The sequence below is a fragment of the Terrapene carolina genome, unplaced genomic scaffold, assembly GCF_002925995.2.
Source record: "Terrapene carolina triunguis isolate 2854851 unplaced genomic scaffold, T_m_triunguis-2.0 Scaffold88, whole genome shotgun sequence".
Classification (NCBI taxonomy): domain Eukaryota; kingdom Metazoa; phylum Chordata; order Testudines; family Emydidae; genus Terrapene; species Terrapene triunguis.
The window spans coordinates 51,191,652-51,205,505 of NW_020664439.1; the positions used below are offsets into that span (position 1 = coordinate 51,191,652).

Here is a 13,854-nt window from a genome sequence, read left to right on the forward strand (position 1 = left end):
GTCGGTGTGCAGGGTGCAGCAGGGGGCTCAGGGCAGGGAGTTGGGGTGCGGGGTGCAGGAGGGAGTGCGGGGTGTAGCAGAGGGTTAGGGTTCAGGCAGGGGGCTCAGGGCAGGAGGTTGGGGTGCAGAAGGGGTGTGGGATGCAGCAGGGGGCTCAGGGCAGGTGGTTGGGGTTCAGGCAGGGGGCTCAGGGCAGGGAGTTGGGGGACGGGGTGCAGGTTGGGGGGCGGCTCTGGCCCGGAGCCGCTTACCTAAAGCGGCTCCGGGATGGCAGCGGAGCACACCGGGGTCAGGGCAGGCTGCCTGCCTGCCCTGGCCCCGGCCCCGCGAAGCAGCTGGAACCATGTCCCTGTGGCCCCTGGGGGAGAGGGAACGGAGCTTGCCGCTCCTCCAGGTACCTCCTCCGAAGCTCCCATTGGCCACGGTTCCCCGTTCCCGGCCAATGGGAGCGGCAGGGGAGGACGACACACGGAGCCCTCTGCTCTGCCCCCCCCTCCCCCGGCCGCACGGACGTGATGCCAGCCGCTTCAGGGAGCGGCGCGGGGCTCGAGGTAGGCAATCCCGCAGGTGTAGTTTGCCCACCCCTGGCCTGGAGGTAGGCCGGGGCGGCGCGCGGGCCGCTTGATGGGCCGCAGCAAATAGCCCCGCGGGCTGCATGTTTGAGACCTCTGAGTTAGACCAATTGAGATAGTTAATTATCTGCTGCTTTGAGATCCACACATGTAAATGCAGTAGGTAAGTGCAAAGTATTATTATTATTAGTCAGGTTTTTAGACAAGCTAAGGCTCAGGGGTTCAGTAACTTGACTAGGAGGAATCCTGGCATAGTGGCTCTAGAAATAAGCAGTGTTGGGTTCTGGTCTTGAGTCTCACATTTCATAGATTCCAAAGCCAGAAGAGACTATGGTGATCCTATAGTCTTACCTCCTGTATAACATAGGCCATAGAACCTCCCCAGAATAACTCCTTTTAAACTAGAGCATATCTTTAAAATAATAATAATACAATCTTGATTGAAAAATGACCAGTGATGGAGAATCCCTTGCAACCCTTGGTAAATTGTTCCAATGGTTAATTATCCTCACTGTTGAAAATTTATGCCTTATTTGTAGAGCTGTTGATTAATCACAATTAACTCACGCAATTAACTCAAAAAAATTAATTGCGATTAATTGCAGCTTTAATCACACTGTTAAACAATAGAATACCAATTTAGCAAAGCTTTTGATACGGTCTCCCACAGTATTCTTGCCAGCAAGTTAAAGAAGTATGGTCTATAAGGTGGATAGGTTTCAGAGTAGCAGCCGTGTTAGTCTGTAGCCGCAAAAAGAACAGGAGTACTTGTGGCACCTTAGAGACTTACAAATTCATTTGAGCATAAGCTTTCGTGGGCTACAGTCCACTTCATCGGATGCATAGAATGGAACACACAGAAAGAAGATATTTATACATACAGAGAACATGAAAAGATGGAAGTAGCCATGCCAACTGTAAGAGGCCAATCAATTGAGATGAGCTATCATCAGCAGGAGAAAAAAAACTTTTGAAGTGATAATCAAGGTGACCCATCGAAGGTGTGAGGATAACTTAACATGGGGAAATAGATTCAATTAGTGTAATGACCCAACCATTCCCAGTCTCTGTTTAAATCGAAGTTAATTGTATCTAATTTGCATATTAATTCAAGTTCAGCAGTCTCTCTTTGGAGTCTGTTTTTGAAGTTTTTTTGTTGCAGAATTGCCACCTTCAAGTCTGTCACTGAGTGGTTAGAAAGGTTGAAGTGTTCTCCCACTGGTTTTTGAATGTCATGATTCCTGATGTCAGATTTGTGTCCATTTATTCTTTTGCGTAGAGATTGTCTTGTTTGACCAATGTATATGGCAGAGGTGCATTGCTGGCACATGATGGCATATATCACATTGGTAGATGTGCAGGTGAATGAGCCCCTGATGGTGTGGCTGATGGTGTCACTTGAATAGATATGTGGACAGAGTTGGCATCGGGCTTTGTTGCAAGGATAGGTTCCTGGATTAGTGTTTATGTTTTAAGAATGCTTGATAGAGATCTTGTAGGTGTTTATCTCTGTCTGAGGGATTGGAGCAAATGTGGTTGTATCTTAGAGCTTGGCTGTAGACAATGGATCGTGTGGTGTGTCCTGGATGGAAGCTGGAGGCATGTAGGTAAGTATAGCGGTCAGTAGGTTTCCGGTATAGGTTGGTGTTAACAATTTCCATCCCACCATCAACCTCAGCCTAGACCAATCCACACAAGCGGTCCATTTCCTAGACACTACTGTGCTAATAAGCGATGGTCACATAAACACCACCAATTTCATTGGTGACCCCTAGTTCTTGTGTATGAAAAGGAATAAATAACACTTCCTTATTTATTTTCTCCACACCAGTCATGATTTTATAGACCTCAGTCATATCCCCCCTTAGTTGTCTCTTTTCCAAGCTGAAAAGTCCCAGTCTTATTTATCTGTCCTAATATGGAAGCTGTTCCATACCCCTAATTTTTGTTGCCCATTTTCTGTCTTATCTATCCCTTTCTAAATGGTTCCCAACATTCTGTTCGCTTTTATGTCTGCCGCTGCACATTGAGTGGTTGTTTTCAGAGAACTATCCACAATGACTCCAAGATCTCTTTTTTGAGTGGTAACAGCTAGTTTAGACTCCATCATTTTATATGTATAGTTGGATTATGTTTTCCAATGTTCATTACTTTGCATTTATCAACATTGAATTTAATTTGCCATTTTGTTGCCCAGTCACCCAGGTTTTGTGAGATCCCTTTGTAGCTCTTCACGGCTTTGGATGTAACTATCTTGAGTAGTTTTGTTTCAGCTGCAAATTTTACAACCTCGCTGTTTGCCCCTTTGTCCAGATCATTTATGAATATGTTGAATAGGACTGGTCCCAGTACAGACCCCTGGGGGGGACTATCCTTCTCCATTCTGAAAACTGACCATTTATTCCTACCCTTTGTTTCCTATCTTTTAACCAGTTGCTGATCCATGAGAGGATCTTTCTTCTTATCACATGACAGCTTACTTTACTTAAGAGTCTTTGATGAGGAACCTTGTCAAAAGCTCTAAGTACACTATATCCACTGGATCACCATTGTCAACATGCTTCTTAACCCCCTCAAAGAATTCTAGTAGATTGGTGAGGCACGATTTCCCTTTACGAAAACCGTGTTCATCTGTGTGGCTGACAATTCTGTTCTTTACTATAGTTTCAACCAGTTTGCCCAGTACTGAAGTCAGGCTTACTGGCCTGTAATTGCCGGGATCACCTCTGGAGCCCTTTTTAAAAAATTGTCGTCACATTAGGTATACTGCAGTCATCTGGTATAGAAGCTGAGTTAAATGAAAGTTACATATGACAGTTTGCAGTTCTGCAGTTTCAGATTTGAGTTCCTTCAGAACTCTTGGGTGAATACCATCTGGTCCTGGTGACTTCTTATTAGTTTATCAATTTGTTCCAAAACCCCCTCTAATGACACCTCAGTCTGAGACAGTTCATCAGATTTGTCACCTAAAAAGAATGGCTCAAGTGTTGAAATCTCCCTCGCACCCTCAGACGTGAAGATGAATGCAAAGAATTCATTTAGTTTCTCTGCAATGGCCTTATTGTCCTTGAGTGCTCCTTTAGCATCTCAATCGTCCATCAGGCCCCACTGGTTGTTTAGCAGGTTTCCTGCTTCTGATGTACTTAAAAAAACATTTGCTGTTACTTTTTGAGTCTTTGGCTAGCTGTTCTTCAAATTCTTTTTTGGCCTTCCTAATTATATTGTTACACTTCATTTGCCAGAGTTCATGCTCCTTTCTGTTTTCCTCAATAGGATTTAACTTACTCTTTTTAAAGGATGCTTTTTGTCTCTCACTTCTTCCTTTACTTTGCTGTTTAGCTATGGTGGAACTTTTTTGGTTCTCTCTGTTTTTTATTTGGGGTATACATTTAAGTTGAGTCTCTATTATGATGTCTTTAAAATGTTTCCATGCAGCTTGCAGGGATTTCACTTTTGGCACTGTCTCTTTTAATTTCTGTTTAACTTCCTCATTTTTGTGTAGTCCCTCTTTCTGAAATTAAATGCTACCATGGTGGGCTGCTGTGCTGTTTTCCCCACCACAGGGATGTTAAATTTAATTATATTGTGGTCACTATTACCAAGCGGTTCAGCTATAGTCATCTCTTTGACCGGATCCTGTGCTCCACTTAGTACTAAATCAAGAATTGCCCCTCTCATGCATTCCAGGACTAGCTGCTCCAAGAAGCAAATATTTAAGCAGTCATTTAAGGTATCTCTGCATCCCATCCTGAGGTGACATATACCCAGTCAATATGGGGATAATTGAAATCCCCCATTTTTATTGAGTTTTTTATTTTTATAGACTCTCTAATCTCCCTGAGCATTTCACAGTTTCTAGCACCATCCTGGTCAGGTGGTCGATAGTATATCCATACTGCTATATTCTTATCATTTAAGCATGGAATTACTATCCAAAAAGTTTCTATGGTACAGTTTGCTTCATTTAAGATTCTTACTTCATTTGATTATAAGCTTTCTTTCACATATAGTGCCACTCCTCCACCAGCACAATCTGTTCTGTTCTTCCGATATATTTTGTACCCTGGTATTACTGTGTCCCATTGATTATCCTCATTCCACCAGGTTTCTGTGATGCTTATTATCATAGAATCATAGAATCATAGAATATCAGGGTTGGAAGGGACCTCAGGAGGTCATCTAGTCCAACCCCCTGCTCAAAGCAGGACCAATTCCCAACTAAATCATCCCAGCCAGGGCTTTGTCAAGCCGGGCCTTAAAAACCTCCAAAGAAAGAGACTCCACCACCTCCCTAGGTAACGCATTCCAGTGCTTCACCACCCTCCTAGTGAAAAAGTTTAATATTAATATCCTCATTTAATATGAGGCACTTTAGTTCACCCATCTTATTATTTAGACTTCTAGCATTTGTATATAAGCACTTTCAAAAATTGACACTTTTTAGCTGTTTGCCATTACATGATGTAATTGAATGGGACTTTTTTTCATTTGACTGTTTCTCATCAGAGCCTACTGGTGTTTTATGTTCCATCCCCATCAGATCCTCCCCTAAGGGATATCTCTATCTGAACCACATGTTCCTCCACACCTGTCGGCGTTCCTCCAGCCCATAGTTTAAAAACTACTCTACTACCTTTTTAATTTTAAGTGCCAGCAATCTGGTTCCATTTTGGTTTAGGTGAAGCCCATTCTTCCTGTATAGGCTCCCCTTTTCCCAAAAGTTTCCCAAGTTCCTAATAAATCGAAACCACTCCTCCCTACTATAAGGTGGTTAGAAAGCTGGCTAGATCGTCGGGCTCAACGGGTAGTGATCAATGGCTCCATGTCTAGTTGGCAGCCGGTATCAAGCTGAGTGCCCCAGGGGTCGGTCCTGGGGCCGGTTTTGTTCAATATCTTCATTAATGATCTGGAGGATGGCGTGGACTGCACTCTCAGCAAGTTTGCAGATGACACTAAACTGGGAGGAGTGGTAGATACGCTGGAGGGTGGGGATAGGATACAGAGGGACCTAGACAAATTAGAGGATTGGGCCAAAAGAAACCTGATGAGATTCAACAAGGACAAGTGCAGAGTGCTGCACTTAGGATGGAAGAATTCCATGCGCTGCTACAGGCTAGGGACCGAATGGCTAGGCAGCAGTTCTGCAGAAAAGGACCTAGGGGTTACAGTGGACAAGAACCTGGATATGAGTCAACAGTGTGCCCTTGTTGCCAAGAAGGCTAACGGCATTTTGGGCTGTATAAGTAGGGGCATTGCCAGCAGATCGAGGGACGTAATCGTTCCCCTCTATTCAACATTGGTGAGGCCTCATCTGGAGTACTGTGTCCAGTTTTGCGCCCCACACTACAAGAAGGCTGTGGAAAAATTGGAAAGAGTCCAGCGGAGGGCAACAAAAATGATTAAGGGGCTGGAGCACATGACTTATGAGGAGAGGCTGCGGGAACTGGGATTGTTTAGTCTGCAGAAGAGAAGACTGAGGGGGGATTTGATAGCTGCTTTCAACTACCTAAAAGGGGTTCCAAAGAGGATGGATCTAACCTGTTCTCAGTGGTAGCAGATGACAGAACAAGGAGTAATGGTCTCAAGTTGCAGTGGGGGAGGTCTAGGTTGGATATTAGGAAACACTATTTCACTAGGACAGTGGTGAAACACTGGAATGGGTTACCTAGGGAAGTGGTGGAATCTCCTTCCTTAGAGGTTTTTAAGGTCAGGCTTGAGAAAGCCCTGGCTGGGATGATTTAATTGCGAATTGGTCCTGCTTTGAGCAGGGGGTTGGACTAGATGACCTCCTGAGGTCCCTTCCAACCCTGATATTCTATGATTCTACACCATCATCTCATCTATGCATTGAGACCCTGCAGTTCTGCCTGTCTAACTGGGCCTGCGTGTGGAACTGGAAGCATTTCAGAGAATGCTACCATGGAGGTCTTGGACTTCAATCTCTTACCTAGCAGAATAAGATTTTGTTTTTCTAACAGCTGTGCTATAGCTCAGTCAGAGTGAATGTGTTTGATGCAGAAATCACTGCATGAGTGTCTCTGGCCTGCGTTAGGCAGGAAGTCAAACTAGATGATAATAGTCCCTTCACACCTTAAAAATCTATGAATCTGTAAATACACCTCTACCCCGATATAACGCTGTCCTCGGGAGCCAAAAAATCTTACCGTGTTATAGGTGAAACCGCATTATATCGAACTTGCTTTGATCCACTGGAGTGCGCAGCCCCGCCCCCCTGGAGCACTGCTTTACCGCGTTATATCAAAGTAGAGGTGTATGTGGCAGCCGGTGCTGGCAGCGTGGGTGAGATTTTCACACAGTGGATATAAAATGAATATGGGGGTGATTGATGCTCCCAATCCCACAGATGTCAGGAGCTGGACTAATTCCCCCTCCTTTTCTTGTGAATATGGCATCAGCTTCACCAAAGGAGGAGGCTGGATTTGCAGAGACCTACAGGCACTTGCACAAGGCCCGGGAATTGTCTCATGCAGTGGCTTTGCAGCATACCATGGTTTTGTTTAGGTCTGGAAATCAGGTTAGCCAGGTGGGCCTAGGAATGTTAGGATGCCCTGGATCTATGTACTGAAAGGGTGGGAAACTGGTGACAGCCTACAGCAGCAGTGGTCTTAAATCCTCACCTCTTTTCACTGCCACCAGGACAGGTTGCTTTTAGATCTTAGGTTCAATAAAGTTATAGAAACTTGGCCAAAAAAGATAATTCCTGTCCTCACTGGTGCCTATTATTTGCAATGCTTGTTATTTAAAAAATAAATGCATAAATAAAAGACTGTTTGCAGTAATAGTCAAGCAAATTGACAATTATTTGACTTACTGATTTACATATTTGAGGAAGCAGTATGGGAAATTTGCATTAATCTGCTTAGCTTCCATGATGGCACAATATCCTAAACCTGAGACATTTTAAATAAACTATTAGACTGAAGAGAAACATGCGTTTGTTTTTAAAACAATGCCCTATAATACTATGTTTTACATTGTACAGGTACTTTTACATTTTTTTTAAATCACCTAAACACTTTTATCTTTTATTTTAAGCTTATTCTCAGCCAGTGGATAACCATATCAGTCCAGCTGCCTACTTGGCACAATCTTTGCCACCATCATCACCAGGAAGATATTCCCCAATTCCCAAGGGAATGATTGGAGATGATGAGATAACCAGGTAAGGCGGGTTAATCCAAGTTTAGTTGATGAGTTCAGGTTAGTTAATCAGGAAAGTTAACATTTTATGTGTAAATGATCAAAATGTCAGTGTGTGATATTTCAAGAAATAAATGTAAATCTAAAAATATTTTTATACTAGTGAATATTTTCATAAGACCTATAAATTGTTTTGCTGATTTATTCTAGTTGTGCTTAGTAATACTGCTTTGGTTGTGTCCATACTGATTACATTCAGCCTAAAGTATACAAAGCCCCCCTCTCCAAAACTGGATCATATACTGTGCCCACTTAGTATGTGGTTTCCACTATGGAATTAAGATGGCACTGCTTTTAGTGTACCATTCACCCTGCTGCATTGCCAAGTCACGTAGTGAGCTGACTGAATTTCTCACTATATTGGCATTGGAAATACAGAGATTGATTATGTTGAATTTGCATGTAGATGATGAATTTTCTGAAGCAGCTCAAGATTTCATGGCCATCATGATGACTGTGGGCTTATCCCAGATAGGTACTGGCTCAACTCAGACAGCTGGCCACACTTAAGATTTGGGTTTTGGGTTGGAACTGGAGGCTCGATGGTTGGTTGGTTGATTGTATTACCATAGCACCTGGGCACTGGATAAACACAGAACAAAAAGACAGTCACTGTCCCTAGAAAGCTTACATTTGTCATAAAGTGATCATCCCTCCTGTGTTTGAGGTTGGGGTTCATCTGTCCTATCAGGGTGGGGGAGCTGTTCTAATGGTCTACTCTCAAAGATTAATGGACCCAAAAAGGTTCCAGAGTGCTCTGAGGGTGAATCTTGTTCCACCAACAGCGTTTTTCAAATGCGGCCACTGTGGCCACAAGCAGCTGCCAGGGGCTTTTCTTGCAGCCACAGCCTCCTAGGGAGGGGAAGCTGTGGCCCCCCCTGGGGTCACCTGGAGGGGTTGGGCCCTGCTCCCCTCTGGAGCCACAGACACCAGAGGAGCAGACAGCCAGTGTGAGTTCCCCACCTTCCCGGGGCTTTTGGGGCTCAAGCTTCTGGCTTCAGCCCTGCGGGGGGTAAGCGGCAGGCTCCAGGGTTTCAAGCGCAGCAGCAGACTCTGGGCTCACCACACCCTGATCACGCCCCGTCCCTGCTGCCTCCCTACCAACCTCCCCATCCAAGGCTTAATTTGTCACCCGGCTTGACAGGGCTTAGTAAGTCTACTGTGAAAAGTGATATTTGTATGTTTGTTAATATCACTTTTCACTGCCTCCCAGCTAGCTAGCAAGTCTGCTGCAGTGAAAAGTGATATTAACAAACATACAAATATCACTTTTTCACAGCAGCAGACTTACTAGCTAGCAAGGATAAAAAAAAACCGCAACCAAAAAAGCAAAAGAAAGAACAACAACAACAACAAAAGACAATAACATGCAAAGCACCTTATTTGTGTTTCTATTATGTTTAGGTCCAGTAAAGAATAGAAACAACTGTACATTGTTTTTATTATTGAGTCTGGGGGAAAAAACCCCGAGTAAAGCAATCAGTATGATTTGAGCATGTATATGTGCATATTAATTTGTTTTTCCTAAAGTTAGTTAAGTATGTTAGGAAAAATTGTCATAGCAGCCACCATCAAGAGTTGGTGGCCGCACTTTGAGGCCACCAAAAGATTTGTTGTGAGACCCCCTAACAGACCAATCCCTCAATAGTTTGGTAGAACATTATTGTACTTTTCTATCCTGCAGCTTTGAAGAAGTGGCCTGTAGATGCCCTCTTTGCCAACATCATTTTCACAGGTCACTCTGGTGTACAGATGATATGCAACAAATGAGGCAAGAAGGAAGAGGGCTAGAACACTGGTGGTGGAAATGTCGTGCAGAGGCTGATCAGCTGCACCATAAATATTTTTAAGTTTTATGTTGTGGCTGTGCAGAAGGCAAAGAAAAAGTTATTTTTCTCCAACATAGAAGCCGCAAAAGCTCAGGCAGCAGATTTGTTTCAGGTGGCAGGACTGGTAAATCCTGACTGTCTCAGCTCAGTTGAGTCCTTCCCACTTGTAATTCTGCAAACAAAATGGATCAGATTAAGAGCAGGAGGTCTGCTTCTGTGGTGGAAGAGCAAGGGCTTGAGAGAACAAGATCCTCATATTCGGTAAAAGAGTTTGTCACTGATATTTGCTGATGTATTGTTGGTGTTGAGAGACCTTCGTCACACAACCTGTGCTTTGAATCCAACCTTCTTGGCTGATGGTTAGTGGGGATGTACTGGGTCCCTTGCTTGTGGAGACTGGCAACTCTTGCTTTAAAAGGGGTAGGCTTCTTATTGCTTTGAAGGATGCATTAGTGTGGTATTTGCTTGAGAAGTCATTGCTTGATGGTAACAATCAAGCTAATTATCAACCTGTATCCCATCTTCCCTTGGGTAAGATTGTGGAGAAGATTGTAGCAAGACAACTCTCCCAGTATCCATGTGCCTTGGATCTTGTTGACCCTTGTCAATGGGGATATACACCTGGCTGTGGCCCAGAGACTGTGCTGGTTGAAGATCAGGTGTCCATGCTGGTGGTATAAAATCTATCAGCTGCCTTCAATACAGCTGAGCCCAAAGTTTTGCTGTCTCACTTGTGGACTCTGGCAGAAGTGGATGGGGCTGCTCTTTGATGGCTTGGTTCTTTTATTTCTGAGAGATCTCAGTGAGTAGTTATGGGCAATTGTTCCTCCTCCAAAAGTCCCCAGTTGTGGTGTTCCGGTGGTTGCCATTATACCTCCTGTTCAATGTATATGTGAGACCTTTAGGAGGGTTAGTAAGAAGGCATGGAGTGCGATGTTTTCAGTATGCTGATTAGAGCCAACTTGGATGATGTGGTTCAGCACGTTAAGCAGTGTCTAGCTGAAATTGGTGTGTGGGTGAGCGTGAAGTGGTTGAGGCTCAACCCAGACAAGACTGAAGTGATGGTGAGTTGGGGGAAGTAACTAGAAGAGTTGGCAGAGGTAATAATAGTCCCTTTGACTGAAGGAGTATGTCTGCTGTTAATTACTAAGGTTTTCAATTTAGAGGTGATAGACCCCCATCTGCTGTTTTTACAGGCATGTAACCAGTCAACTTTTTACCATCTGGCAAGAAGATTAAGACCCTTCCTTTTGGGTGCAGACCTTGCCACTGTTGTTCATGCATTTGTTACTACACGTTGGAGTTGTTGCAATGTGCTGTACATGGAGCTACATGTTGAAACTAGTTGGAGACCTAAGCTGGTGGAGAACGCAGCAACTTGCTTACTGACTGCAGATTGCTCCATTGACCTCTGGATGGAGTTTAAGGGGTTGGTTATGATCTGTAAAGGCCTAAATGGTCTGGAACTGGACTATCTGATGCCCTGCCCCACTCTAACTCGATCCTCCTGGTTATAAATCTACTAGAATTCTTTGAGGGGGTCAACAAGCATGTGGGCAAGGGGGATCAAGTGGATATAGTGTACTTAGATTTTCAGAAAGCCTCTCACAAGGTCTCTCACCAAAGGCTCTTAAGCAAAGTAAGCTGTCATGGGTTAAGAGGAAAGGTGCTCTCATGGATTGGTAACTGGTTAAAAAATAGGAAACAAAGGGTAGGAATAAATGGTCAGTTTTCAGAACGGAGAGAGGTAAATAGTGATGTTACCCAGAGGTCTGTACTGGGCCCAGTCCTATTCAATGTATTCATAAATGATCTGGAAAAAGGGGTAAACAGTGAGGTGGCAAAATGTACAGATAATACAAAACTACTGGAGATAGTTAAGTCCCAGGCAGACTGTGAAGAGCTACAAAAGGATCTCTCAAAACTGGGTGACTAAGCAACAAAATGGCAGATGAAATTCATTGTTGATAAATGCAAAGTAATGCACATTGGAAACCATAATCCCAATTATACATATAAAATGATGGGGTCTAAATTGCTGTTACCACTCAAGAAAGAGATCTTGGAGTCATTGTGGATAGTTCTCTGAAAATATCCACTCAATGTGCAGCGGCAGTCATAAAAGCAAACAGAATGTTGGAAATCATTAAGAAAAGGATAGATAATAAGACAGAAAATATCATATTGCCCCTATATAAATCCCTGTTACACCCACATCTTGAATACTGTGTGCAGCTGTGGTCGCCCCATCTCAAAAAAGAGAATTGGAAAAGATTCAGAAAAGGGCAACAAAAATGATTAGGGGTATGGAACAGTTTCCGTATGAGGAGAGATTAATAAGACTGGGACTTTTCATCTTGGAAAAGAGATGACTAAGGAGGAATATGATTGAGGTCTATAAAATCATGACTGGTGTGGAGAAAGTAAATAAGGATGTGTTATTTACTCCTTCTCATAACACAAAAACTAGGGGTCACCCCCAATGAAATTAATAAGCAGCAGGTTTAAAACAAACAAAAGGAAGTATTTTTTCACACAACGCACAGTCAATCTGTGGAACTCTTTGCCAGAGGATGTTGTGAAGGCCAAGGCTATAATGGTGTCCAAACAAGAACTAGATAAGTTCATGGAGGATAGGTCCATCAGTGGCTATTAGCCAGGATGGGCAGGGATGGTGTCCCTAGTCTCTGTTTGCCAGAAGCTGGGAATGGCCTACAGGGGATGGATCACTTGATGATTTCCTGTTCTGTTCATTCCCTCTGAAGCACCTGGCATTGGCATCTGTTGGAAGACAGGATTCTGGGCTAGATGGACCTTTGGTCTGACCCAGTATGGCCACTCTTATGTTCTTAAAAAGAAGGGATCTTGCTTCCTCCTTGTTTTCAAATAGCCTGAATTTGGTGACCTTCCAGGCACACTGCAAAAAACATCTGTGTAGTAGTGTTTGGAGAAGGCTTGGGTTGTGCTTCCTTGATAATGAAGGCGTTGGAAGGAGCTTTTATAGGTGGCTGGCTGAGCTTCTACTGAATTAATCATTTAATGCTGCTGATACTTACATTGTATTAATGTGTGTAAGGGCACTTAGAGCTTTAGATAGGTCTATTTGCTGTTTTAAAAATCGAAATAAATATATACGGTAATTAAAGATCATTCATTGCTGACTGTACAAGTCCTTGAGCTCAGGGATTAGTAATTTGCTCATACAAAAATTACTCTGAAGTGAGACTCAGTATACGTGGTCTTAGGCTAGGTGCAATTTTTACACATTGATTTACAAAATTATTTCTTTATTTCTTTATTGAAATTTTAAAAAAATAAATGAGGGACACTTATTAAAAAAATTAATTTCATCCACTTCCAAGTTGCAGAATTCAGAAATATTTTTTGTCTTACTTCTTTACGGCAGATTTCCATTAGAGACCTTGTAACTGGATTTTGATTCCTTTTTGTTAAAGGAAAAAAGTTCCCTTTCTATTGCAACAGATTATAGACATTTACCCACAGATTTGTTCTATTCGTTTAAACCAGGGTGAGATATAGACATTTCCCTGCCTGCATATGAATTCCATATATCTACTTCTAACTGATTTAATAATAAAAACACTCATAATTTTTATACTATTTCTGGACAGTTTAACCACCTTTAGTTACTGTAGTTCCAAACTTTTTAAAGAAACAGGCACAATCCACTTGACATCTAGCAGTTTCCGGAAATGAGTTAAAAGTCGCTTCAGATACCTCAGTTATAATTTTTACAATCACATTTTCCTACTGACTACACATAAAGTGCTAGACTAGTACTATACAGCATAAGTATAGCAAATGTTAAACAGATTAAGTACTGACTGGCAGATCTCAAAAATTAGTTGTCAGTGGGGTATCATCAAATGAAGGGGTTGCGGTTTGTTGTAATAATTTGGAAATTAATAGAACAGGTTTTTCAGGGCTTGGTTCATTCAGCGTGACCTGGATACCTTGGTGAGATGGGTCCATTCAAACAAAATGCACTTTGATACAGCCAAATGCAAGGTCATAGATATAGGAACAAAGAATGTAGACCATACTACAGATTGAGGGACTGTATCCTGGAAAATAGTGACTCTGAAAAGGATGTAGGGGTCTTATGAGTTCCCAGTGTGATATGGTGGCAAAACGGATTAATGTGATTTATGGATGTATAAACAGAGGAGTTAGGGCAGGGGCGGGCAAACTTTTTGGCCTGAGGGCTGCAT

At 42.9% G+C, this 13,854-nt stretch overlaps 1 protein-coding gene across 13 annotated transcripts in view; it reads left to right on the forward strand.

Moving 5' to 3' along the window:
- DLG1 (discs large MAGUK scaffold protein 1) overlaps nucleotides 1–13,854 on the forward strand; it is a 371,668-nt gene that overhangs the window by 245,250 nt on the left and 112,564 nt on the right. For all 13 annotated transcript variants that reach the window (XM_026650152.2, XM_026650157.2, XM_026650147.2 and 10 more), the window contains one exon: nucleotides 7,629–7,755. In XM_026650152.2, coding sequence (XP_026505937.1) covers nucleotides 7,629–7,755 — 127 coding nt within the window. The remainder of the gene's footprint in view (nucleotides 1–7,628; nucleotides 7,756–13,854) is intronic.